This window comes from Panthera leo, chromosome C2 (genome assembly GCF_018350215.1).
Source record: "Panthera leo isolate Ple1 chromosome C2, P.leo_Ple1_pat1.1, whole genome shotgun sequence".
Classification (NCBI taxonomy): domain Eukaryota; kingdom Metazoa; phylum Chordata; class Mammalia; order Carnivora; family Felidae; genus Panthera; species Panthera leo.
In genome coordinates this window covers 82,364,297-82,391,978 of record NC_056687.1, presented here as the reverse complement: position 1 = coordinate 82,391,978, position 27,682 = coordinate 82,364,297, and the positions used below count along the sequence as shown (strand labels likewise).

Below are 27,682 nucleotides of genomic sequence, written 5' to 3'. Positions count from 1 at the left end.
GAATAAAATAATTCAATTTATAGTATCATCGAAAACAAGAAAATACTTAGGAATAAGTTTAACCAAGGACATGAAAGAGCTATACACTGAAAATTATATATAAGACATTGGTGAAAGAAATTAAAGACACAAATAAATGGAAAAATATCCTGTGTTCATGGATTAATATTGTTAAGATGTCCATATTTCTCCAGACCATCTGTAGATTCAGTGCAATCCCTATCAAAATCCCAGTGGCACATTTCATAGAAATAGAACAAAATCTCAGTATTTGTATGGAACCATGATAATTTAAATGATTTTTTTAAGTTTATTTATTTTGAGAGAGTGCGTGCGTGCACGTGCATGTGTGCTTGTGAGTGGGGGAGGGGCAGAGAAAGAGGGAGACAGAATCCCAAGCAGGCTCTGCACTGTCAGCACTGAGCCCAGCATGGGGCTTGAACTCTTGTACTGTGAGATCATGACTTGAGTCAAAATCAAGAGTCAGACGCTTAACCAACTGTGCCACCTAGGCGGCCCTATGATATTTTTAAATGAATAAGTCACAGGAATAAAAGGCACAGGATAAGGAATGCAATCAGTGATACTCTAATAACAATGGAATGGGACAGCTGCTAGCTATACTTGTGAACATAACAATGTATAAAATTGTCAAATAACTAAGTTGTACATCTGAAACTAATGTAAATTGTCAACTATACTAAAAAAGAGTGTGTGTGTGTGTGTGTGTGTATATATATATATGTATATATATATATATATATACATACATATATATATATATAGTCTTTATTTTTTGGTCTCATTTAATGTCAGAACTCTTTTGCGTAGCATTAGTCTGGACCCTGCTCACTATTTTGACCTAATCTCTAAGCACCCCCACTCCCATCCTGCTGGTCAGTGCCTTTTGGGTACTTACATTCCCTCCACACACAGCACACATTGACATCCTCATATTTCTGTTTGTGCTTTTTTGTTGCCTGCCAGACTCCTGGTTGTCTATCAAGGCTAGATCAGACATCTTTTTTTTCTATAGTTGTCCCTGATATCCCCCCAATAAATAGGATTAAACTCTTCTTTATTTCATTTCTATAGTGCTTTATCCATTGTTATTTTCTAACATTTAAAAAAAATTTTTAAAAATGTTTTATTTATTTTGAGACAGAGAGAGACAGAGCATGAGCAGGGGAGGGGCAGAGAGAGAGGGAGACACAGAATCCTAAACAGGCTCCAGGCTCTGAGCCGTCAGCACAGAGCCCAACGCGGGGCTCGAACTCATGACCCGTGAGATCATGACCTGAGCCGAAGTCGGACGCTCAACCGACTGAGCCACCCAGACACCCCTCTAACATTTATCTTTTAAGAGTGAGTTACTTATTGGTCCCTCTAGCTATGCTGTGAGGTCCTTGAGAGTAGGAATCTTGCCTTTCTTATTTTTGTATGCCTGAAGCATACTTTTAGTCACATGATGGAGGTGCTCAGTGTTTGGTAAAGGATGAGATTATTTTTTGAATGCTGATGAGTTGGGTAAGTGAAAGGTACTATTAGTAGGAGCAGCAGAGAGGAGTGTGGAATTTGATGTGCTTGGTTGAAGAATGAGAGAGGGCAGTTACAGATAGAAAGGCCAGAAAGGTGGGCAAAGGTGGAAGGAAGGGAGAGGTAATGTAGACAAGTAGGGCAGGGCAGGCAACCTTCTGGTGAGGAGTAAAACCTCTTGCCATATTTTAGGTGAGGAAGGAACAGTTTGAATCAATGAAAAAGGAGTGATGGCTTTATTCACTTTCCTACTTGTGCTTCTCTGGGGTTCAAGGTGGGTTTAGTACAACATCTTAATTTAGGACTGTCAGGCTCTCAGTACCTCTTTGCAAACAGAGCTACAAATTACATTCAGTGTTGTTTTCTGCTTTCCTTATTTTTATGTGTTTTTTGGTCTTTCAAAAAAGACTTTTTTTTTTTTTTTTTTTAAATATTCTTAAATGCTTCCCCCTCTTCTTTTAGGAAGAAGAAATTACCTGATTCTTTTTCACTCCATGGGTCAGTTATGCGACATTCACTTTTGAAGGGAATTTCTGCCCAGATAGTGTCTGCAGCTGTAAGTATTTTGTTCTCTTTCCCAGCTTTGTAACCTGCAATGGCATAATGAAGCAGGAATGAGCATAAAACAAAGCACAGCACTTCTCTTGGCCCGAGGCTTAAAAAAAAATAGAATCTGGCTTTCATGGGTTTTGTGTGATTGTTTTTGACTCATAAGACATGGCTATACATCTTGACATAGAAATTAGTGCAGCCATGAAATAAAGGTCTGCTCAGAGTCTCTGGTGTGCCTAAATGAAATATGGCAGCAAGCCTAAAAGGAACACTATCTGCCTTTTCTTTAAATTCCTTTTCAGTTTAGTTGCCATCTTGTGTATTTGGTTGAGTTAGAGTGCTCGTTTTGTTTTTTTTTTTTTTAGTCTTTTCATATGGAGAAATGATTGATCAGAATCTTTTACAACTGAGTGATTTTTTTTTTGTAATTCACAAAACTCTTTTCATGTACCTTATTTTATTTACTCTTACAACTTTGAAAGTAAGGAAAGCCATATCCTGTTTTACAAATGAGAAGAGAGACTCAGAAAGGTGATATATTAACTATTAACTTGTCTTACATCATTGAGTTTGGAGATAGCAGAATAATTACTCAAAATTGGGGTTTCTGGCTCCAACTGTAGTGCTGCTTTGTTGTGAAATGGGGGTGGTATTGGTGAATGTGGCCAGAGTATAATGGTTAGAACAGAGTATCTGCGGTCTTTTTTGAACATTTTTTTTTTTTAGAGCACTGATTTCATGCAAAAATATTTAATAAACCATCAAGACAATAGATGATGATTCTGGTAGGCTTTATCAAATTTTTCTTTGACCTCAGAGCCTATAATTTTATGTAGTCTTTCAATTTTAGTTTTCTGAATTCATTGTATAGATCTTATGTATAATGATGATGATGATGATGATGGCGACCACGGTGACATATTCATGTCCCAGGAACTTTGACTTTTTTAATGTTTTTATGGAGTTTAATTGGTATTTTGCAAATTCAGTTTGGACAAAATTTTGATTTCCCAAAAGGGTAAGAGATTGATACAGGAGTAGCATCACAACATCATAACTGCATTGCAATTGTCATATTTATCAGAGAAAGCTCGTATAAAAACCAAACCAAACAAACAAACAAAAAAAGAAAAAATAAGAAAAAGTGTCCTCTGTGGGCAGTTGGTATACCCCGACCCAGCTTATATATCATGAAGTCAATTTAAATAGATAGTCAAGCAATGGAGGAAACCTGGGCAATTGTCCTTCCTCTTTTAGGTGGAGAGTAACTCATATTTGCTAGAATGGGAACCACCTGTTGAGGATTACATTTCCATGACGTTTTCTGAATTTAATCCTTATGTAGGTGATGAAATTCATTCCTTTCAAGATCAAGATGAACCAGAACAGTCATTTGACCCACCTGTGCAGTTTTAAAAATATTTTGAATAATGGAGACTGAACTAAAACTCAGACGCTGAACATTGATTAGATAAATCTGTTATTTAAAAGGGTTTCTTCTCCCTCTTGAAGAGGAGGGAAAAATTCTAATAAATCCCAGAGTGTTTGCATTCTGTTCTTATTTCATTGCTATGGCTGAGCTCCTTTGGTCTGTTAAAATGAAAACTGCTTTTCCTATGACAGTCTTCATACTCTGCCTTCCTAATTTTGGATTACCAGCTCAATTTAAATTGTATGCTTTTCTGTGATGTTTGGTGTGTTAACATGTAAAGCTAGTTTTATTTTTGGGCATCTCTCCTGAATAGTTGTTCAATGATGCCTTCAGCCATGTGGATAGTGGTGTTATTAGGGCTGCCTGGGGCCTTGCTCACAATGGCTTTGTCGTCCATACGCATAGAGAACAGTTAGGAGAGAAGGAATTTTTGGAATTGTGAACTTCTGATTCACAAATGAAAGTACTATGACAGATGACTGTATTTTAAATTTGTTTAGACTAATTTCAAAGGGTATTTATCACTTTTATGATCGCCTAAGGTAGTAGAGATGCCTTAGCACAGTGTTTTTTCCGAAATGCGTCCGTTGTGTAAGAATCTCCTGGTACTGACTGAAATGCAGATTCCTGAGCACCCAAACGTGCTTAATTGGAATCTTAGTAGTATAGCATAGGAATCTTCGTTTTAACAGTATAACAGGAATCTGTATCTTAGGTGATTTCAAGGTAGCCTGGCTTTTGAGAATCATTACCCTAAGATGTTGCCACACCAGTACTACAACTCTGTAATCTCTAGTGCTTCGCATATGTCTGTTTCTTTGGCTTAAAAAATTTTTTTTTTTAATTTATTTTGAGAGAGACAGAGCTAGTGGGGGAGTGACAGAGAATCTCAAGCAGGCTTGTGCTTGCTTCGGCAGCACATATACCAAGCAGGCTCTACGCCGTCAGCACAGAACTTGATGCAAGGTTCGAACCCAAGAACTGTGAGATCATGACCTGAGCCAAAACCAAGAATCGGACACTTAACTGACTGAGCCACGCAGGCACCCCTGGTTTTTTGGCTTTTAAAGGAAGCTGACTTCTCATTTCATTATTCAGGTTCCATTTTGAATATAGTATGCTTTTTATCTGCTCTTTCATTCTTTTTCCCTATCCAGGACACAAATCAATCATTCATCAGATATTTATTGTATGCATCTTAATTGTCAAGCATGTTAGGTGTACTTTACATACACATATCCATACAGAGTGGGGTATATCCTCCATCCAGAGCATTGAACATAGCAGCCTTGTGATTGTTCTTCCTCATACTCCCACGCACTAGAGTAAGTTTCTTGAGTTAGTTCCCAGGACACTCTGTAAAGTTGGATAAAATTGATTCTGCCTTCTGAGAGATTATAATAACTAATCGACCACATTGACAGGGACAGACATAGAAAAGATCTATAGAAATGATATAAAGAGCCAGGTCTGGGAATTGGGTACTCTGAGTTTGAGACATAGTTTTCTATCACTTCTTGAATAATCTTGGGCAAGTCAGGTACACTTTTTAAAACTTCTCTGTTTTCTTAGTCTGGAAAATCAGAATAATACATGTTTTATCTATCTCTTGCAGATTGAGAGTCAATAGTGTAATACATGTACATGAAAGCTCTTTGCTACTATGGTGCTAATTATTGTAAGCTCTTACTATTTAAAGCTATAGAAGCATTAAATAGATAACTGGACATTTATATGATACTTTACATATAATTTGTACCTCAGGACAAATTATTGAGGTACATAGGGCGTTATTTGCTATTTCCTTTAACAGATGAGGAGGCTAATACCCAGAAGTTTAGGTGACTTTCCCTAGGTCATAGAGTTACTGGTATGGAGCTGGGACCAGCACTTAATTTTTAATTTTCTGATGCTTGCTTGAACTGACTGAATACACCTAGCTTGGGTTTTATTGAAGGATTATTAGATAATTTGCTGGATAGGAAGCTTAGAGAAAGAATATCTGTAGCATGTTTCCCTTTTTTAAAATCCTTATGTACTCCTGTCATTGTAACCTATACTACTTAGAGTGTATCCATGTTATTGAAAATAAGACTTCTTTCCTCTCTCTCTTCTTACGTTTTCATTTATAATCATGCCTTTCTTAAAGCATTTGTTACCATTAGTAAAATAAAATGATCTGCTTTCATGCTCTTTATATTTTCTTGGTCTGTACAACTTTTGTGGTTTCTCTTAGTTGGGGGCAAAAATGAGGATCCCATCTCTTATCTGAATTGATTTGGATTAAAGTTTATGTAAAGAGAGGGGCTTATATCATTTTCTGTTTAAAAATGAGAGTATGTTTTCAAATACTTTTTTAATTTCACTTAGGACAAAGTCGATGCTGGCTTGCCTACAGCAATTGTAAGTACACTTTAAATAATCCTTTAAAGGTAAGCATTCTATTTCATTGGGTTTTCTTAGATTTATTCTTCTAATGTTCAGAGTTATTGCATAAATTATTATGATAATAAATTCATAAGTCATTTACTGCCAGTAATCAGGTTTAACATTTTTCCATATTGAATGTTCTCTTTCTAGTGTATTGTTATTCTTCCATATAATGGAATAATGGTTAGCCTTTTCCAGGTTTATTTATATGTGGTCCTCCCATGCCCAAGTAAATTTGCTCCCTCTGTGATTTGGCCTCCCTTTGGTTACAAGGGAGTGGAACACAGCATTTGGTGAAATCACTTTGTGGTAAATAGTACACTTAATAGTTCTGAACTCCATTGCCAGGCCTGCCAAATAGTAAATCTGTGGTGCGATTATAGAGAACGGGGGATATTGAAAGCACACTAGTGCCCTCTTTTCTTGAATACTTCCAGCTGCCTCCTGTAGCTTTCTTATTAGTTAGTTAATCGGTGAGGAAGTGGGCTGAAATTTGAATATTTCTGGTGCCTTTTAGCTCCTGTGAATAAACTGAAGGGCTTTATCAACCCCTTTCCCACACCTCATAGCTGGCTCTTGGTTGGGTAGCATAAGTGCCTCCTACTTTGTCTGGACCTCTGAGTTTTTTTTTTTTTAAATTGCTTTAGAATAGAAGTGGTGTGTTTTTGCCTATAATGTTGAACATATGATATTTTGATATTGTTACCCTTAGAGTAAATTTAGAGGGATTCCCAGAAATAAAAGGTCCTGAGTTTCATTTCCCCTTTTGCCTCCTAGATGAAATTCTCCTTATTTATAATAGTTGGTATGTCATCTGGTGCCTAGAGGAAAGAAAACCAACAAATTCAACTCGCATTGTTTCAAGATCCTCGATGTAATATCTCAAAACGTAATCTTCCCTTTTGTTCCCAGGCAGTGTCCAGTCTGATAGCAGTGGGTACATCTCATGGATTGGCTTTAATATTTGGTAAATTTTCTAAGTACTTTCTTTACTGTGAATGTTAAGTATCCTTTTATATTTTATATCTTTTAATAACAGTTTAATTGTAAACTTTATATTCTTGTAAGAAAAACAAAAACAAAAACAGGAAGACTTGAAAAGTAGCAGTCAGTAGTTTTATAGTTAAAATTACTTGACCCAAGTTCATTTTGTTGCTCACTGCAAGTTGATTTTCTTCTTTAAGAATTTATAAGTTATCATATCATATCTTTTGATTCTACAGACCTAGACAGAAAGAATATAAAGTTGAAAGGGACCTTGGGTTGTCATCTTGTCTGCCTCAGTTTGTGGTGGTGATGATTTTTGATTCTAAATCATATTCTAGCAGATCTTCAGGAAAAGAGATTCACAGGCTTTCCTAGTAACTCAAACTGACAATAAGTTCTTTTTCATTTACATTGTAAATTCCTCTAAATTGAAAATTTTCTAGCCCATAATCACATGTGTTTGTTGGTTGAGAATATAACATTCATTCGTTTCTATGTTAGATGATAGTCTTAAGTATTTTCTCTTTCTTTTTCTACCTGAGATGAAATAACCCTAGTTTCATTACTCCTTGCTTTTGAATTTAGTACAATGAGCAGTACATTTTCTTCTGTTTTTTGTTTTTTTTTTTAATTTAAAAACTGTTAGATAATATTTGTCTGGCAGTTTTAATTGTTCTCTTCTGAATCTTAAGTCTTTTGCATCTCTCCTAAATGGAATTCCCAATAACACTATTTTATTAAGGAATCTACAGGATTTGTAGAAGGATCACCTGGGAATACTTTAATAACAGTACTGCAATTTGATCTCTGTGGGGCTTACATCATTATTTACCGTATGAATGAAAAACTGGTTATTTTCCCTTGTTTTTGAGCAATTTTTGAATTCCTACTTGTAAATATTGAATTCCTATTCATAACAATTTGAATTCCTGTTTACAAATAATCTAAATTATGCGATTTTTTCAAAGGTGATTGATTTAAATAGAGCTTTATTGTTTGGAGGTAGGAAGAATGGACACAAAAATATAATTCTTTTGAGAGTACTTTAGAATTGATTCTTTCAATAATTTTTTTCTTATTTTATAATCCGTGTTTATAGTAGAAAATTGAGATGAGCAAAAGATTAAAGATACAAAATAGCAGATTCCAGCATCCTGGAATAATCCCTGACATTTCTATATGGCTCTTTAATCTTTTATTTTGTACGTGTGTGTGTATATGTACACATCTAAAATGGAATCATGTGAATTTGTAACCTGCTTTTTGTTATAATGAACATCTTTCCATGTAATTATATATTCATCTGTAACATCATCTCTAATGGCTACACAGTATTCTTTTAAATGGATTCACCACAATTTACTTAACCATTTCCTACTATAGGTTGTTTCTAAACAAACAGTATAGCAATGAACATCTTTGTAACTGCATTTTTGCCCACCTGATTACTTCTTTAGGACAAATTCTTAAAAGTAGAATTACTTAAGGTCAGAACATTTTTTTTTTTTTCCAGGTTTTATACATTTAATGAATGAATGAATGAATGAATGAATTAGGGTATGAACATTTTAAACACTTGTGATATAACCTGATTGCTTCTAGGAAGTTTTAGCCACCTGCTGTCCTGTCAGGTGTAAGAATGCTTATTTTCCTTTGGGAGCAGAATTGGTGTTAGATCAAAAGAATTTGGGGAAAGGATCTTACTTTTTAGGTCAGTCCTCTTTTACATATGAGGTGGGTGAGAACCAGAGAGGTTAAGAGATTTGCACAGAGCCAAGTTCAGAATTAAGAAACACTGAATCCTACATCAGTGCATTCTCACCGTTCTCAGCAAGTCTGTCCTGAGAGAAAAGGAGGCAAATTCCAAGATATATGAAGAAAAGAATAGAAGAACTAAGATGAATGAGGATTGAGTATAATGTGTATGTTTGTCTGTCAGCAGAATGCAAGTTGATTTTTTTGTTCTTGCTTACTAATGCTCACTTTTCCTCAACTCTGTCTGCTTTGACATCCCTTCTTTACCACAAAGTTATAGGAATATGTGTCTGTTTATAAGCAAACCCATGTAAAGCTACTGCGACAAATGAATACTTTAAAAACCAACAGAAGAGTATGTGATGTCTTTTGCTACTGTCTCCTTAATTTCCTTGGGCCTGCTTCTTAATTTTTTTAGGTTTCAACAGCTTTCTTTCTTTTTTAAAAAAATTTTTAATGTTTATTTATTTTTGAGAGAGAGAGAGAGTCAGAACTCTAGCAGGGGAGGGTCAGAGAGAAAGGGAGACACAGAATCCGAAGCAGGCTCCAGGCTCTGAGCTGTCAGCACAGAGCCCGACACGGGGCTGGAACTCGGGAACCATGAGATCATGACCTGAGCTGAAGTCGGACACTTAACTGACTGAGCCACCCAGGCGCTCCTCAACAGCTTTCTTGTAGATATGATGAAACAGTAATCTTTCTCTACAGTCTCATGCAAGAGAAAGTATGCCAAAGTGAATATTTCGAGAAAGAATGATAATATTCTGGTTATGCTTTGGGGTTTTAAGCATGCAGTTATTAACTTTTTGTCATTATTTTTGTAGAATCAAATTATTTGAACAGTGAGCTTTAACAAATGGATTGAAACTCATTTTAATGGCAGTAACAAATGTCAGAATAATGATACTATGAAGTGTCTAGATTAGAGGTCGGGTTAAATCTGGTCTTGTTTAAATATCTTTGGTGATTGTAGGAAAAATGTAGCAGAAGAATTATGTTTGTTTTAAGTAACATTAGTTTCTTTTTGGACTAGAGGTGGGTCATTAAAATAGTGATAATTATAAGCTTCTTAGAGGTGATGTATGTTGCCTATTCTTACGGACTGTAGGTATATGATATTTATTATATCTTGGTTCTTATCTATTATACAGGATCTCAAAAATTCAAATCTTTGTAAAGATGTGTCTCTATTCCAGGGCTCTTAGTTTCCTATTTTGGGGGATTGTTAGTATACTTTCATAGATTATCTTTTTGAAGTTGTTTTTATTTCTACCAAACTTACTGGACTTGGATTTACTTATTGTACTATAATTTGAATATTGTGCATTTTCTCTTTGCCATAACCAATATCTGAATGTAATCGTAAATCAGTTAATCACATTTAGTATCATTCCCAGAAATAACTAAAGGTTGTCACTTATACTTTTGAAATTTTACCTGTCTTTTCTCTGAACTTTTGACTGATTTCTTGCTTTTCTCTTTCTTTTGATCTTTTCTCCATGGATTCAAAGGAAAAGGTATAGTAATTTTGGTTTGCATGAGTTACTGTTTTTCTTTTGACCTTTTTAGTGTTGAAAGAGAATGCTGTCAGTTACAGTTGGTGCCCTTTTATGAACTGCTTACTAAAAAAAATCCAGCTAACAAACTGGTTAAAGCAGGGATTTGTTAAAAATTATAAAGATATGTGTACCTTCAGTGTTTTATTTTAATTGAAAATATACAAATATTCATTTTCTCCTTAATCCTTTGATACAGTCCAAAGACTTTTCTTTGAGTTTGTATCTGCCAGTTGGAAGTCTGCGGCTCTTTTTTGGAATAACCTGCATCAGTAATGAGTCATATAAAATTTGCACTTTTACTTAAAAGAAAAAATGGTAAAAGCTTAGGCACCTGTGAATCAGTTGAGGAGTGCAAAATTACAGATTTTTACAAAACAACTCTTTAATCTTCTCCAGTTGTCCACATCTTATTACGGGACAGATTTTCAAAGAAACACCTTTACCAAGTTTTTTTGTGAGCATTAATTTACTTTTCATGGAAACAACTTTTTTTTTGGTCACTGTATTTCATCAGTTAACGTATTGTTAAATTAAGTTTTTAAAATCCAGTAACATTATGGTGGTATGAGCAGGTTTATAAATGAACACTGCTAACTTATTTGTAAGCGTCATCATTCTAGATGATAGCCAGTTAGCCATGGGGTTTCTCTGTATCCTGGGCTTCTTTCTTTCAGTGAGCTTTCCAGAGGGGATGAGCACTCCCAATTCTGTGTGTTGGTTAGGTGGAGGACAGGTAAAGTGCTTCACCTGTTTTATGATCATTGATGAAACATATTTTCTAATACCTCTTCTCTTTTCTTTTGGTCTTAGAGAATATTTTAATATGCACAAAGGGTAAGAAAAGAGTAGTATTAAAGAATGGTGAATGCTGGCAATAAGAGAGCTCTATACACACAATTAAACTTGATTTCTTCTAGGATCTAGTTATTTCCTTCTTTGAAGGTCTTTGGGAACTAGTTAAAACAAATTAGGGATGGAGAAATAGAGGATGGGGTCAATTTTGGTATATGGAAAGAGCAGAAATTCTCTTGAAGTATGTTCAGATTTAGATTTTATGGCTATTACAGACTTTATACATTACTTGTGGCTTTTCTTTGCTATTTAGCACGTTACTCTTAAGCCCAGAATATGCTGAGGAGATCTGCCCTAAGCAAAGTATACTTTGAAAGATATACTAATAAACAGATATAATTCATTGCAGTGTTTGTGATAACTAGACTTCATGTTGTCTTAATTGGCAAGCTATTATCATTCACAATAATTCCTTGCATTTGTACCATTTGATAGTTTTCACATTTTTCACAGGCATTTTCTTATTTAAACTGTGCCAACTCTGTGAAGTTTATGGGAAAACCGATAGTCTCATTTCATATTTCTTGCCTGGAGTTATTTGCTTTATAAGGACCCACTCAAGTTTTTTTGAAAACTAAGTTGAGAATGCCAACCAAATGTGATTTTATTTGGCTCTGTAAATGAAATTAGATGTACTGCTAATTTAATGGTTTCTCCCAACAATAGGCAAAGCAGACTTCGAGAATAGGGAAAAATAGAATTTTTCCTTAAAAATTAAGGTGATCAAGAGCCCCCCTGGGGGAGTGCAATATGGAGAGCTCTGATTTTCATCTCTTACTTCTGTCCAGATCCTTCTGTTCTTTCCATATAACTTTAGAATTCAAGTGTTTGGAAGAGGTTTTATGTTTATTTTTACCAAATACCTTTTCCCAGAAGTGTCCAGAATAATCTGGGATAAAGAATGTTTAGTTACCTCAGTAGAAGAAACCTCTCCCATGAGATTCTGGTTTCTACTTTACACAGAAATTCTCCCTTTTCTGAATTTCATCTAAATTGCTTGATAGGTTTATTACTTTGGTACCACAAATATAGAATGTATAAAGACAGCAATATGAACTAATAAATATCTTTGTGGAGTTAAAAACCAGGTTACATTTTATACACTATCTCCTCACTGCCATGCTTACCATATAAAGGAACATTATGAAGATAATGAATGCGTTGTAAAAATCAAGGGAAAAAGTTGAGAATGCTTTCATTAACACAGCCCTGTGGGATGTAAACTTCATACATACATACATTGATAATTTGGTCCCCTTTCTTAGCTGGTTTTTAGTACGCAGGATCCATAGTCAGGAAAGGAGAGTCCTGTTTGGGTTTTTTAATCTAGAAGTTTTTCTTTCCCTCTTTTTATTTCCTCTCTTAATGGTATGGTAATTCTTTATCGTTTTCTTTAATTTTATTCTTACTCTCCTTGAGTTATAAGAATACTTAAAATAGTCTAATGTGTGAACTTTGCTAAATCTGAAAGCAGTAGTATCTTTAAGTATTGGTGGATCAGAATGTGTACAGTTTGGATCTCAAAGCACAAAGGATCCCAGCAGGATGCTATTCAATCACTTTTCTGTACCTGGAAGGCAGGTAGCCCAGACTTAAGGGGCTTCTTTGTGAGGCTGATAAGGAATGTCTGTCTTTGTCTTCCTTTCATTCCGTCTGTTGCCTACATGCAGGACCCAAATAGAGTATATATATATATATATATAGAACACTGTTGCCCAACCATCCTGTCTGGACAGTTTGCAAAATAAGATACATGGATAATCCACTAACTGTAAAAGGCAGCCCTGACAAGATAAGATCATGGAAAACACTATTGTAGGCAGGCAGTTTCAGTAAAGTAAAATAAAATGAGGTGTCATGTTCAGAGTTGGGAAAACTGAATAAAGGACATTTTAATAATTTGCATCAAATTGGGAGAGGGAGGAAAAGAATTTAAGTAAAGAAAAAGTAAGGGGAAAAATCAGTAATTATAATAATTCTAGATGTGGGTAAAGATAATGACTTTTTAAGTACATAAGACCTTGTATATTTATGAATTTTATTCCTTTTTGAATATTCATCTTAGAAGGCTGAAATCTAAAATAATTTCAAGGGTGCCTGGATGGCTCAGTCGGAAGAGCATGCAGCTCTTCAGTTCTGAGTTCAAGCCCCATGTTGGGTGTAGAGATTACTTAAATAAAAACTTTCAAAACATAAAAAAAAAGATGGTTTCAGAAAACACTGAATATTTTCTGTGTGTCAGATATGATACATCCATTAATTGTGTCAGAGCTCCTTTGGTAGGTGAGGATTGCTATTTGCGCAGTTTATGAACACAGAAAACTGTATAGTATTCACTTTGGACAAGCAAAAGGTCTACATGGTATTACCACCTAGATCTGAGAATGAGTATCTTTAGGGTCTTTCTGGTAATTAGTTTTACCCTTACAGACAGAAGATTTGCAAATGTGGAAGCTATTCAGATGATTGTCAGGTGTCTCTTGAGTGCAAGGCACCAGGCTTGGTATTCTGGGAATGTTAATTCACTCATGATCTTAGCCCTTAGAGAGAACATAGTCTAATAGTGGAAGTAAGACATACTTACCTCCAGAGAGTAGCATGTAAGTAGTTAAGGGAGGCACAAGCAATTGCCAAATGAGGTCATAGAACTCCAGATTGTGCAAATATGGTGAGTTTTTCCCCCAAACAGTTAAAATTTGTAGATATGCCTTTTTTTTTTTTTTTTTTTTTTGAGAGAATGAGCATGTGGGACCACAGGTGCGTGTGGGGAAGGGGGCAGAGGAAGAGGGAGAGAGAATCTTAAGCAGGTTCCACGCCAGTGTGGAGGCCCAGAGGGGGCTTGATCCCATGACCCTGGGATCAGACTTGAGCCGAAATCAAGAGTTGGACGCTTAACCAACAGAGCCACCCAGGCCCCCCTGTAGGTGTGACTTCGTAAATTTTTTATTTCATTGTTTTCAAGTAGGTACAATAATGAACTCTATACAAAATAAGCATTGCCTATGAGAACATTAGAGGAATTTCTTTTAATTATTAAATAATAAATTTGAGTACCTCCTGGAGAAAATCAGAGGTGATTGAGGCAAGATCTTTGCCCTTAAGTAACTTAATCTAGTAGAGATTTGAATTATTTGCTTTTAGCATATCAAATGTTGGTGCTTGAAAAATAAGTAGTTTAAATGTTTACCCTGTAATTTTCTTTGCATTGTTAATTTCCCTAGGAAACCTTTTCTTCATGGATAATATAAATGTAAATTTCAGCCAAATTCCAAATTAATAAATTTTGATATTTGAAATTTTAGAGCTACTTTAAAAGATGGTATTCTCTATAACCTCGCATCCTGAAAACAGCAGGAAATACAATTGTAGAATGAGACAGATGAAAGAGTTGGTTTGTTCAAAGACCTACAGATACTTATGGATTTTTTCACTTATTGTTAGCATGTTCTACATTATGCTTATTTGTAGATAACTGGTTTTTTCTTCTTTTTAAAATTGTTTTAACGTTTATTTATTATTGAGAGACAAATAGGCACAGAGCATGAACAGGGGAGGGGCCAAGAGATGGAGAGACACAGAATCTGAAGCAGGCTCCAGGCTCTGAGCTGTCAGCACAGAGCCCAACATGGTGCTCGAACTCACAAACTGCGAGATCATGACTTGAGCCGAAGTCGGATGCTTAACCGACTGAGCCATCCAGGCTCCCCTTTTCTTCATTCTTAGTGTCTAACTCAATGCCCAGCATCTAGTAGACACTCAGTAAATACATTAAAATGAATGTAGCTTCATCATACGGTTCTTGTGATTGTTGCTACCTCCCAAGTCTTTAAAAACAAGCTAATACTATACTTTTTTCACTCTTCATTTCTTTCACCTGATTTTATATGTTGTTTTTTAGATCAGAATCAAGCTTTGCGACTCTGTCTGGGGAACACTAGTGTTGGAGGTCAGTATGGAGCCATCTCTGCCCTCAGTATCAACAACGACTGCTCAAGACTTCTCTGTGGCTTTGCTAAGGGACAGGTAAACGTGAACTTTATTTTATCCATATTTACAAGTAAATAGCTTTTATAAACCAACCTGACTGTGACACCAAAATTTACTCCCTTAGAGTAGTGTAGATAGTTGTTGCTGCTTTTTAAATACACTATATTCTGCTTTCTGTCTTCTCATCGCTGTGTTACTGGATAGCTCTTTGGGTATTGCTTTCTACTTATGAAACTAGCAGTAAGGTTTGGCCTTTCTCATCTTCTGACTTCTACATCACTAGTTAGTTTGGCAGTAAGCCTTTCCTATAAGGTTTACCATTGCTAAAGAGATTGACTCATTAAAGAAGTTTTTTACTTGTCTCAGTATAAGAGCAATATTTGAAATCTGAAGGGAAAAGTAGGTTGGGCAGGATGAAGGGAAGATGAAGACAGAACAAAGGCCCTGTGCTTTAATGGATCTGCAATCTTCAATTATGTTTCAACTTCATAGTTCTTTGCCTGCATGTTTATAGACCAGGGATGGATTATTTCAGCCAGAAGGCAGGATACTTAAGTCCAAAAAAGAGCAATAAATTGGTTTTTGAAGCATTTAGTTGTCTTGTAGATCACGATGTGGGATTTGGCCAGTGGAAAACTTCTAAGATCAATAACAGATGCTCATCCTCCAGGAACAGCAATATTGCATATTAAGGTAATATCTTTGCTTACTTTGTCTGATCATTTGAGTTATTATGCTTTTGAATGCATCTTTAAGCACATTTCTTTATAAACAGAATCCTTGAAAATGAAGTTTTTTTTTACTAGCCCAATGGGATGTTTTCCAGATTAGAACTGAAGATGGGCTAGCCTATTGTATAGATGAGTAGCAGAAAGAGAACATTGATGTGATCCTGGACCACAGGTTGTCAGTAGACAGGCATTACCCTTCTGAAAACCATGGGGAGATTTAAAAAGGTCTTTTTACCCACCAGCGTTGCTCTGTGACACTTGGTTGAGAATTACCCGAGATTCAAGGCACCAACTGTGAAAGAACCAAGGTTCACGTTATGTTTAAAAATGCATCTGTTGGTTTATTTTCTTTCAGGCCTCTAAGGGAAAAGCATTAAGATTTGCATCTTGGCTTTCTCCTTACAATCTGAAAAAAATAAACCAACCTAGGTAACAGATTTCATTTATAAATACAATGTGAACTTTGGATTTTGTATGCTGTCAAGCCCATGTTCAGAAGCATAAAAGGTAAAGGACTGTAACTAGGGAAGTCTAAAATCAGATCTTCTAGATTTTAATCATGTACACATTTGGTTGCTTAGCTGAGCAGACCTCTCTTATCCATACATATGCTTTTTAAAGTCTGTAAGCATCTGGAGTTTATGTGTCTGCATCTAGGGTAGTTACATAAAAGTCTTTTGTGACAGAGCAGCATTGAAGCATTTAGTAACAACGAAAACAACCAGACCAGTAAAAGTAGAATTTCTCCTCTTTCTGAACATCATGGCAATTTTTCTTGACCTCCTTTCCTATGGTATGTGCCAACTTCTAAAATGTTATAGTTGTTTGTTTTTATGTCTTACATCCTTTAATAGATGAAGATTTTTGAAACTAGAATCTGTTTCTCATTTATTTTTGTGTTATGCATGGTAGCTGCTCAATAAATGTTTGCTTGAAGGAATAACTAATTGGTGGTGTTTGTAAAAGGATAGTCCATTTACAGCAAAAAGCAAAATCCTTGAGAGAAACAATAGGAAACAGAAGAGATAAAGGCCGACAGGAAAGAGAGGAATACAGCCGAGGTGAAAAGCATAGAAGTCAGGGGTACCTGGGTGGCTCAGTTGGTTGAGCATCCAACTCTTGATTTCAGCTCAGGTCATGATCTCACAATTTGTAAGATTGAGTCCCACATCACGCTCTGTGCTGACAACATGGAGCCTGCTTGGGATTCTTTCTCTCCCTCTCTTTCCCTGTCCCATTCACACACGTGGGTGCACACGTGTTCTCCCCACCCCCGTCTCTCAAAATAAACTTAAAAGCATAGAAGTAGTAGCCATTGTTTTGCTTGAGATTGGACATTGCAGTAAGAAGTAGCAAGTGATGTATATGGTTGAATACTTCCTGGGTCTTGGATTGGCAACGGCCATGTGTGCTTTAGTACTCTTACTCATTGTTCTCCAAACTTAACCCTGTGTACCATCAATAACAATTTGGGATTACATCCTTTATATATATATATATATATTTTTTTTTTAAGAAATATTATGAATGTACTACTGTACTAATATTTAAGTACATTACAAAACACATACATATAAGTAGAAGACTAATAAAACTGCAAGTTCAACTGCTTTTCCTACATTCCAGGTATATACCTCCCACTCTGGCAGTTGCTCAGCTAGGAGAGTTGAGAGCACAGGTGTGGGTCTTCTTTGTTATGGTTGTGTGTGGGGTTGAGGAAAAATAATTTTATAGTAGCCTCCGGTACCTCAACTGTCCCTGACTAAGAGGATGAAGACATGCGCTTTGGGATGGCTTACCAACCTATGGGGTTAGGGAGACTAGTCACTATAAATGACTCAGGTTACTCACTTTTGTATCATACAGCATTCATATTTACCATACCTCATAAGCCCTTAAGTCTGTCATTGTGAACATTATTCGTTATTTTGGGTTTTCCAGAGTAGGTAATAATAACTGAGGTATACCCTGTCAAAGATCAGGTGGAAGCACATTTTTGGTAGAGTTACATAAAAAGTTCAACTATTTTAAATGGGTTAATTCTTCAGTTATATAGAAGACATATTCAAATTTATTTCCCAAAGATAGCAAATATCTTTCACTGTGTCTTTGTTCTTGGAAACTAGACAACTGCAAATGTATCCAGTGTATCCTATTCAGTTTAATAGCATGTTAGAAAAAGTTAACATTAAGAAACCAAGTGGAAAACTTTAGGGCTTATATGAGTCATAGTTTTTATTTTTCTTTTATCCTGATCGAAGGTGGTTTTACTTTTTTAAAGCCTCAGTTTTTTGAAGATAGTGAGTCATTTTTATTCTGAATATTTAGGATGGTGAGCTAAATCAAGTTTAGGTGATTTCAAATGCTATTGAATATGTTTGTTTTTAGATTTTTAAAATGTGAAAATTTTTTCCCTTACCTTTTTGATACTTGACTGGTTGTTGAAAAATCTGTAAGAAATTAATTTCTTCTCTGTTTAGTTTACAGATGATCCAACTCTTGCAATTTGCAATGACAGCGGAGGCTCTGTTTTTGAATTGACATTTAAGTAAGAGACTAATGGACATTTGTTGAGAAATGAAATCAAGAGACTAACTCTGGTTTAATGACTTGAAGTTAAACATGAAGAGGTCTGGAAAACCCATGTGATTGAAAATAGGTTATGTCTGTATATTATCGTGACCTGGGAGGCATATAGAACATTTGGAGCTCCAGGCCTGGTGTCCCAAAATTCTATCTCAGTAGGTCTGAGTTGGGATGCTGAACTCTTCCCCAAGGAATTCATATGAGCTGTTAGGCTTGGGAACCATAATTCTGGAGTATGTCACTAATTTTGGTTTAGGCTTCAGGTCTAGGTGATTATAACCCTAACAGACAGGTGTAGAAAGGTTTTTATTACCTTCCAATTGCCCTATTTCTCTTTAAGAGTACAGACTGTTTGGATACATGGGAGAATAATTATAAGGCAGAGTTTTAAAAAATAAGTAGAACATAAAATTCAATGTGTACTGTGTTTCCATAAGTTTTCAGAGTAAGGATTATGTTTCTTATATTTCTTATACTTTCTAACACTGCTAAGCACAAGGTAATTGCTTACAAAGTACTGTTAATTCTGCTAATATTTGTTGAGCATCTCCTATGGGTGGACATTGTTCTAGGAACCAGACTTGCAGCTGTGAACCAGACAAGGTTGCTCCTCTGATAGAACTTACTTTCTAGTTGGGGCTGGGGTAGGGATACAGACAATAAATGAACACATAAATGAGGTAAGTTCAGATAGTTATGAGTGCTGTGAAGAGAATAAGACCAGTCAGCTTGCTGGAGTGCACCTGAAGATAATTCAGGAAGGTGACACTTGAGTAAAGACCTGAATGATAATCTGGTCAACAAATGCAAAGAAGTGTTCTAGGCAGAGGGATGTTTGAGCACAAAGGCTTGAAGCAAGCACAAATTTGGCTTGCTAGAACAATGGGAAGAAGGCAGTTGTGGCTGGAGCGTGACTTTGGCAGTAGTGGGAGAGCAGTGAAGTTAGGAGCCAGATCATATAGGAACTTTTAAAAAATTGTAAAGAGTTTGGATTTTATTTTATGTACAGTGGCCAGGCATTGGGCTGTTTTTAGGAGAAGAGTGATAAATCTGACTTCTACATTACAGAGATTGTGTTGCTGTCTTATGGAGTTAGATTGTTGGAGGCAAGAATAGGAGTTAGGAGGCTACTATAATAGTCCATGCTTGAGATGGTAGTGTCTTGAATCTCATTACTAAATCAATTCTGAATGTTTTGGTTACATTTGCAGGAGAGTGATGGGAGTGAGAACGTGTGAATCTAGGTGTCTGTTCAGTGGTTCCAAGGGTGAAGTTTGCTGTATTGAGCCTCTTCATTCTAAGCCCGAGTTGAAAGATCATCCCATCACACAGTTTTCCTTATTGGCCATGGCATCGTTAACAAAGGTCAGTGTATTTAGAAGGTGAAACTCATAACTTTTAGAGGCTTTGAATACCCAAAATAGAAAATTATAAACATTAAAAATACATTTTTCTTCTAAAGATACTGGTTATTGGATTGAAACCATCCTTGAAAGTGTGGATGACTTTTCCCTATGGACGGGTGAGTAAACCTCTCCATCTTATTAGCAAAAAGACCAATCCAGGAGGGGGAAAATGACTTGTATGTGGTGAATTCTGTGAGATTGTTAGAAAATGAGGTAGAATGGAAGTCACTGCTCCAAAGATCATTTGTCTGGACTTAACCTTCATGTGACCAAAGCAGCATAAACTGGTGACTAGAGCGGTGTTCTGGGATCATGAGACTTTTAATTTTCTACCTTTATTGTTTTAAGTTGTTCTCTCATAAACAGCTGCTGCTTTGCTACTGAACTACAGATAGAGAACACCCCATCATAAGATCTAGCATAAATTGCTACTACTTGTGCTTTCTTTGGCTTCTGCCTAGTATTTTACTTTGGGGGATGATACTTCCCAGAATCGATTATGCATACCCCAGTTTCCTTTTCTTTTCCTGCTTGGTTGTTTTCAGAGATTTGTGATCTTCCAGTGTATATGTGAGGAGAGGTATTGATAGGATGAGATGGAGAACGATGGTACAGAGCCAAGACTAATTGCAAACGCAGTGCCGATACTGAGGGAGATCACTCTTCTGTTTGTTTGTTGGTACTCTTGTGTATCTCTGGGTCCCTGGGGAAGCAGATCTGCTCTTTCAGATGGTGCAGCTAGCTTAGATTGTCGTTAACATTTCTTAAACCTAAGAAACCTAAGCTTCCCTGGCTAAGTGAGGTTTATCATGGTGGTATGTGTTTGCATCTTCCTATATGTCTTTTATCGTTTTTACCAATGTTAACATTTTCAAAAAAAGAAACAGAATTTTACATTGAACACCTGTATACCTACTATCTAAATTCTGTTATTAATAGCTTACTTTATTATATATTTAGCCATCTCTCTGTCCACCCACCACTTATTTTAAATGTATTTCCAACTAAATTGCAGAAGTAAACACTCTTTTGCCTAAATATGCAACATGCATTATTATGTTTAGCTAGAGTTGAATATTTGTTTCTCCTTTGGTGTAGAATTTACTTGCAATGAAATGCATACATCTTGAATATACATTTGCTGAACCTTAACAAATGTATATACTTTTGTAGCCCAAACCTCTGTCAAGATTAGCATCAACCCAGAAAGTACCCTCATGACACCTCCCAGTCAGTTCCTGCTTCACTGGAATTGTAATGAGAAATTGGCAGATGTTTTATCAAGGAACAGTAGTCAGATGCTGTTTTTAATTAATTTTCTCTTTTTCTTGCTGTCTGTTAACTGTGATGGTTTGTTGTTTTTTTGGTTTTTTTTTGCCTTCTCTTCACTTAGATGGATCCTTCCAGTGTTCCGTTGCTGGCCTGGCACTTTGTGGCAGTGCATAATTACGTGAATCCCATGCTTGCCTTCTGCAGAGGAGATGTTGTTCATTTTCTGTTGGTAAATCCTGATATGATACTAGATTTGTTAAAAAGTCTTTTATCATAATATTTTTTCCTGATTTACCAGTGATTTAATATTGATTGTGTCAAAGAAATATGCTATTATAATTCTTTGGAGAGAGAGTGATCATTTATTTTAATTTAGGGCTTTAGTGACTAACACGGAAAACAACTGATCACCTCAGCTCCGTGCCCCTTCATGGTGTATTCCTCAGTTCCAACTCCTTTGACCAACAAATAATGGTTTATGTGTATGTATAAATATATGAATGTTCATGTGTCTATTAAAGGCTTACCTATCTACATATGCTGTATTTATTAGACAACAGGTATCGTTGGTCACGTTCTGTGCTCTCTACACTGATGGACATAGACACAGTTGAAGGAAGTCTCAAACATTTCTTCTTTCACATAACTTCAAGTATTGTTGGAGAGACAAAACCAGTATGCTCATTACTACTAGGGAGACCACTATGTTTAAGGATTCAGCTATGTGATGAGAACTAAAAGTTGATGTAAGTTCAGAGTATGGAGAGATTTGTATGGACTGGGTAGGCCCTGTAAGACTCTATGAAGGATATATGGCCAATATCACAGGAGGGGTGGATATGCATATTGGGAGAAATAAGATGATCTGAAGTTATAGAGGTAAGAATGTCTACATAATCTCTTCTTGGGTTTCCTAGCTCAGTGAAGCAAGGACACAACTGTTCACCTAGTTTCTCCAGCTAGAAACCCAGGGGTTGCCTTTCACTTCCCTTTCTCCTTTCATTTCGGCTTCTTCAGTGCTTCCTTTTGACTCTGTCTCCAACATCTCCTGAATTTATTCCCCCCCCTTTTTTTTTTTTTTTTTAACTCCCCCATGGCTGCTTCCCTAGCCTAAACCACTGACATTTCTTTTAGCTGTGGCTCTGGCAGAGCTTTCTAACCAGGTGCTAGCCTTGGTGTCTTTGCATATGCTCTCACCTCTGCCAGGGAAGCTCTGTGCTCTCTTCCGCTTTATCCTACCTAAATAATGATTAACATTGTCTTCCATGACTTCCTGAACTGTTCCCTGCTACATACACCCATAAGACCTTCTGTGTTCTCCTTTGGTAATATTCAGCACTTTTAAAATTACATGTCTAATATTTTTCTTCATCATTAGAGTGAAAGCTCCATAAGTCTAAGGATTCCAGCAATGAGGACAGTGCCTATATGTAGTCGATGCTTAATAAATGTTTAATGAGAGTGAGAAACCTGTGGAAAATAAAGTTGAATATATGGTGTAGATTTTTATTCGGTGTGGCAAACAAAAGCCTGTGTACCAAATCTGGCCAACTGCTTGTTTTTTAAATAAAGTTTTATTGGAACACAGTCATGCCCATTTGATTATGTATTATTTGTGGCAGCTTTCACACTACAGTGGCAGGAATGAGCAGTTGTTACAGGACTGTATAGTCCACAGAACCTAGAATATTTATTACGTGGCCTTTTACAGAAAAAGTTTGGTGACCCCCTGATCTAGTTTACATAATTGGCCTAGATTGGTAATGAGGAGTTGTCACAGGTTCTTAGGTAATTAAAGAGATAAAGATGTGATTAAAGTGGTATTTTAGGAAGATCAATGTAGAAGTAGGAGAAAGAATAGATTATAGGTGGTAGCGGGGAAATGGAGCGTTTTGTTCTTGTGTCAAAGCAGGTGTGAGGTTTTTAGACAAGGATGCTTGGTTGCAGTGAGAGTTAGGGATGACATTTTAAAGGAAAGATGAAGCTTCTTATCTTACTGCATCTGGAAACTGAAGGACATGAATGAAACATTGTGATTCTGACTTTGCATTTTAGAAGCATGAACTATTTGAAAGGTTAGGGTTACAGAGGATTTGAATGTATTGAGATAGAAGTGAAGGTGTGATTCTTAAGTGTTTTCTCAGGGAATGTCCTCCAGGCAGATGGCAATCCAGGTCTGCAGTGCAAGTGAGAATTTCAGAATAGAGATGTAGTTGAAGCTGTGAAGATCAAAAGCCAGAGCATACATAACCTTGGTGGGCACTCACAAGGGAAAGGAAAAAAAAACAAAAGTCAAAGAATAAAGGCACCAATAAAGGCACCCAGAGGTAGAAGGGGAAGTAAGATGGTATGGTGTCACACAGGAGACAGGAAAGGTTTCTTGACCATGTCAGTTTCAGGGTAATAGCATTATTAAAGAAAGATCAAGGGGGAAGACTGAAGATAAGACCACTGGATATGCAAATGTTCTTGATTAGAAACTTTTCAGAGGACTGAATATCAATGGGATGAATATCAATATCAATATCACTGTGGAAGCCACAGTGTAGAGCCTTGTTAAAGAAATGGGTGTGTAGGAGAACAAATTCACATAATCATTGCATTTAGCCAAAAGAGGAAAGACAATGATTAAATGTCTGTAAGAAACAAATCAAGGAAAGGCTTTTTGCTTTTGTTTTTTAATTTGAAGATAGAAAAGTCAGAAACATGTTGGATAGCAAAAGGAAAAGGGCCCTTTAAAGGGAGTGTGAATGAATATGCCAGCAAGGGAGGGGTAATATTAAACAGTGATGGAGAGGGTGGGATTTAGAGTGTATAGAAATGAAGGGATTTTCTTTAGCAAGGGCTCCAGTGAATCTTAGGAGAATAGGTAACGTTGGCATTATGTTTTGTTTGTTTGTGAAACACTTTCAGCATATGCCAAATAGGGAACAATTTGGTGCTTATTTTCATTTTTCAAAGGAGGAAACCGAGAAAGAGTAAGTGATTGGCCCTTGGTCACACAGCTATAATAGTGGAGCTGAAACACATTCTCCTTCTGCTAGAGTATCATTTCTTACAGGGGAAGTGACTTAGTGAACCAAAGATGAGAGAACATGAAGGGCCTGCATTAAGAGGTCTCAGTTGTTAAGGTGTCTGGAGAGGTCAACACTGTAAGTGATTGGAGCAAAGAGACATTGGGGCTTAAAGGGAAAGGAAGACATCTACAACACTACTATGGGAGAGTGTAAGAGAACCCAGGTTGGATGGGATGTCATGCATTTCAGGAGGGTTGGATTACTACTGTGTCTCTTTTTCAGTGCTCTGTCACCTTGGAGTAGAAGTAGAGAAAGCAAATTATAAGGATGATTAACGATTAGAGACTGTATGTACACACACGTAAATAAAATATTGACACTTGAGCTTCTCTTGGGAAATTTTGGGTCTATTTCAGCTGTAATAGCATACTTCAGAAAAGTCTAGTTTTGTCACAGCCTCCTCCTTGTTTGTTTTTTTTTTAATGACCTGTTTGACTATCACACCATGTTGTCAATCCCATTTTATGCTTAACTCTAGCTAAGTACAGTCACTGATGGGATGAAGTTAGTTTGTTCTGAATTATAGTAGAGTGAAAATACATGAAGTACTGACAACTAGACCACTGTCACATATGCCTTGGATTTCACTACAGATCATGGTGTGAATGTTTTTTTTCATTTGCGTAATAGTTTCTGTAGTTGCCAGTACTTCTGGGCTTATCCATAATGTGAATGGAAATCATTTTCTAGGTGGAGTATAATTAAGTACCTAAAAACAAGTCCCTCAAAAAGCAGCTGGTGTTTAGGTGTTTTTATTTCATCATCAGGTGAAGAGAGATGAGTCTGGAGCAATACATGTTACTAAGCAAAAGCATCTTCACCTCTACTATGACCTCATCAACTTCACTGTGAGTATTATTCACATTGATGTGCCCCATTCATTTCATGTCATTGTTTTGAGTCCGTGGTGTATTTGAGCTACCAGGATTTCTGTCATGAACCATGACCTTTAGGATTATGTAAAATATGGACAGAAGTGAAGTTCTGTTTATACTGAATGGAGTCTGAGTTTGGTGTGATGCCATCATATTTTTAATTGCCTTTCAGCCTTATGTCCTGTTGAACACCGATAGGATTAGGAAAAGTTTTCTCTGATGTCCTGATTAGTTCAAAGGGGTGTTCAGAAGAATTTGGGTGGATTTCTTAAAGATCATTGCCTGGCTTTCTTGGTAAACACACTTTTGTACTTTTGGGCTTGTCCTAATTGGTTCAGGAGTTTATGTAATTCTTTTTTCGTGGCTAAAAGCTTAGCAGAATTTTCTCTATACGATACCTCTCAGTCCTTCCTGAGCAACTTGTTGGTTTAAAAAAAGAGAGTATGTCTTTTTTGTATCAAATTTTATCTTTTCTTTTTCAAATGGTGTGTCCATTTTGTAAGTAGTGTAATTATAATATTTCTAGGTTTCTATCATTAATCCTTTTGGCATGTCAATATCCAGTGAAATATTCTATATATGCATGAATATAGGCAACCTTAGATAAGAGACAGTGCCTCATTTTTCTAATAAAATGGCTAAAAAGTGTTACTCCCCTAACTCGATGATATGTTACTTTTTAGGATATAGATGAAATGACCTTTTCTTTATAATATACAGTTTATTAATTTAGTTGCACATTGGCTTTTCATCTCACATATAGACTATAAATTTAGAAATAATACTTTTTTCCGTACTCATTTCATAAAGTAATTTTGTTCAAGTTCTTCTCATGAATGTAAGAAATCAGTGTCTTTGTCATCACCAGAGCCCCTGTTGAATTATCTAACAGTTTCCTAGAATTCTTCATCATTACTTCTGTTTAAGATATTTGAGATATGGCACTTCTAAAATCTGCGTGTAATTCTGTCCCTGGAAAATTTTCCCTCGACCACAAGTAGCCATTCTCTGAATAGGAAGGCAGTAGGTGTTTTCATTTGTCCTGTGGCTTACCCATGATGCGACACTAACTGCATTGCTTTACAAGTTACCATTAAAAGGCTTGTTTACAACAATGTCAGCAGTTGCAGTCGTGAGGGTCTAATCTTCGAAATAATTGCTAAGCCTGCTGACACTCTTTGTCATTCTCTCTGTTTTAACCAGGTGACCTGTGAAAGCATCTAATATGATGTGATTAAAATGACACTTTATTTCTATGGTCTTCTTTCCAAAAACCTATATAGCTCGAGTCTACTCATGAGAAAAGCACTAGACAAATCCTGAATGAATTACATTCTAAAAAATACCTGACCAGTGCTCTTTAAAACTGTTAAAGTTGGGGCACCTGGGTGGCTCGGTTGAGCATCCAACTCTTGATTTTGGCTCAGATTATGATCCCAGGGTTGTGGGATCGAGCCCCACATCCGCTCCACAGAGTGTGGAGCCTGCTTGAGATTGTTTCTCTCTCCCTCTGCTCCTCTTCCCTGTTTGTGTGCTCTCTCTCTCTCTAAAACAAAACAAAACAAAACAAAACTGTTAAAGTTATCGAAAACAAGGGAAGTATAAAAAAAAAAAAAACTGTCATAGCCAAGAGGAGCCTAAGAAGACGTGACAACTAAATGTAATGCAGTTCCCTGAATGAGAGCCTGAGACAGAAAAGGGACATTAGATAAAAATGAAGCGACTCTGAATGAAGTATGGATCTCAGTTAAAACTATGTATCAATATTGATTTTGGCAACTGTACTGATACAAGAAATTAATAGTAGGGGAAACTGTGTGCGGGACCGTAAGAGAAATCTCTGCACTGTCCTCAATTTTTCTGTAAATCTAAAACTGTAGTAAAAATAAAAAGTTTATTTTAAAAAACAGAATTGTGAACATGGCTAAAACTTAGCCAAATCTATTAATTATTACTGTGATTTGTTTTCATATTTGATACTGCAAAGAGTTCCAAACCTGTCTGTAAAAATTCAAATAAGATATTTTACAGATAAGTGGTAATCTGGATTCAGGTATTCTTTTTTTCCTGTGTTCTGTGAAGATACCTAAGTAATTTTTGACTTGAATTACCTAGATGATGATCTTGCTTGTATTTGTGAAAGGAGCCTATCTTTATAAAAATCCAAACAAAGAAGATAGCAACACTGGTTCTGACTGATAAGTGGAATGGTAAATAAAGAACAGATGTATACCCTCCTTAAAAAAAATAGGATGATAAATATTTTTCAAAACTGATGATCTCTCTGTAAAATGTATGACTGTTAGATTTTTCTCCCTGTAAAAAAATAAAATAAAAACTAGCACTAAGGTTGTATAAGGCTAATAATGTGTCTTTCCTAAATGATACTTTGTTTTTTAAAATAATGAAGAGAGCACCTTGTAAGTGCTCTTTGTAAAGTCTTGAGTATCAAACTCCCTGTTCTGTGAGAGAGAATTTTTGGGGGGAAAACCAAAACAGAGAAACACCCTTCCCTTACAGTAGCCACTATACGGTGACAGAATGCATTTTCAGCATGTTAAAATGTATCCACTTTAACTTGTTTTTTTTTATATGGCATTATGCAGATAATCTCTGATGACATGGAATAGGTCATATAAATAAAA

The 27,682-nt window shown here is 36.2% G+C and overlaps 1 protein-coding gene across 8 annotated transcripts in view; it reads left to right on the top strand.

The window, feature by feature from the left end:
- The window catches only part of VPS8 (VPS8 subunit of CORVET complex), a 251,146-nt gene that overhangs the window by 21,985 nt on the left and 201,479 nt on the right, over window positions 1-27,682 (top strand). For 6 of the 8 annotated variants that reach the window (XM_042902959.1, XM_042902965.1, XM_042902958.1 and 3 more), the window contains 10 exons: window positions 1,999-2,092; window positions 5,891-5,923; window positions 6,863-6,917; window positions 15,002-15,126; window positions 15,697-15,783; window positions 18,302-18,369; window positions 19,619-19,772; window positions 19,870-19,929; window positions 21,207-21,314; window positions 24,930-25,010. In XM_042902959.1, coding sequence (XP_042758893.1) covers window positions 1,999-2,092; window positions 5,891-5,923; window positions 6,863-6,917; window positions 15,002-15,126; window positions 15,697-15,783; window positions 18,302-18,369; window positions 19,619-19,772; window positions 19,870-19,929; window positions 21,207-21,314; window positions 24,930-25,010 — 865 coding nt within the window. Of the gene's footprint in view, window positions 1-1,998; window positions 2,093-5,890; window positions 5,924-6,862; window positions 6,918-15,001; window positions 15,127-15,696; window positions 15,784-18,301; window positions 18,452-19,618; window positions 19,773-19,869; window positions 19,930-21,206; window positions 21,315-24,929; window positions 25,011-27,682 lie in introns of those variants that run through there. The other 2 variants (XM_042902964.1, XM_042902963.1) reach the window with 2 other exon arrangements.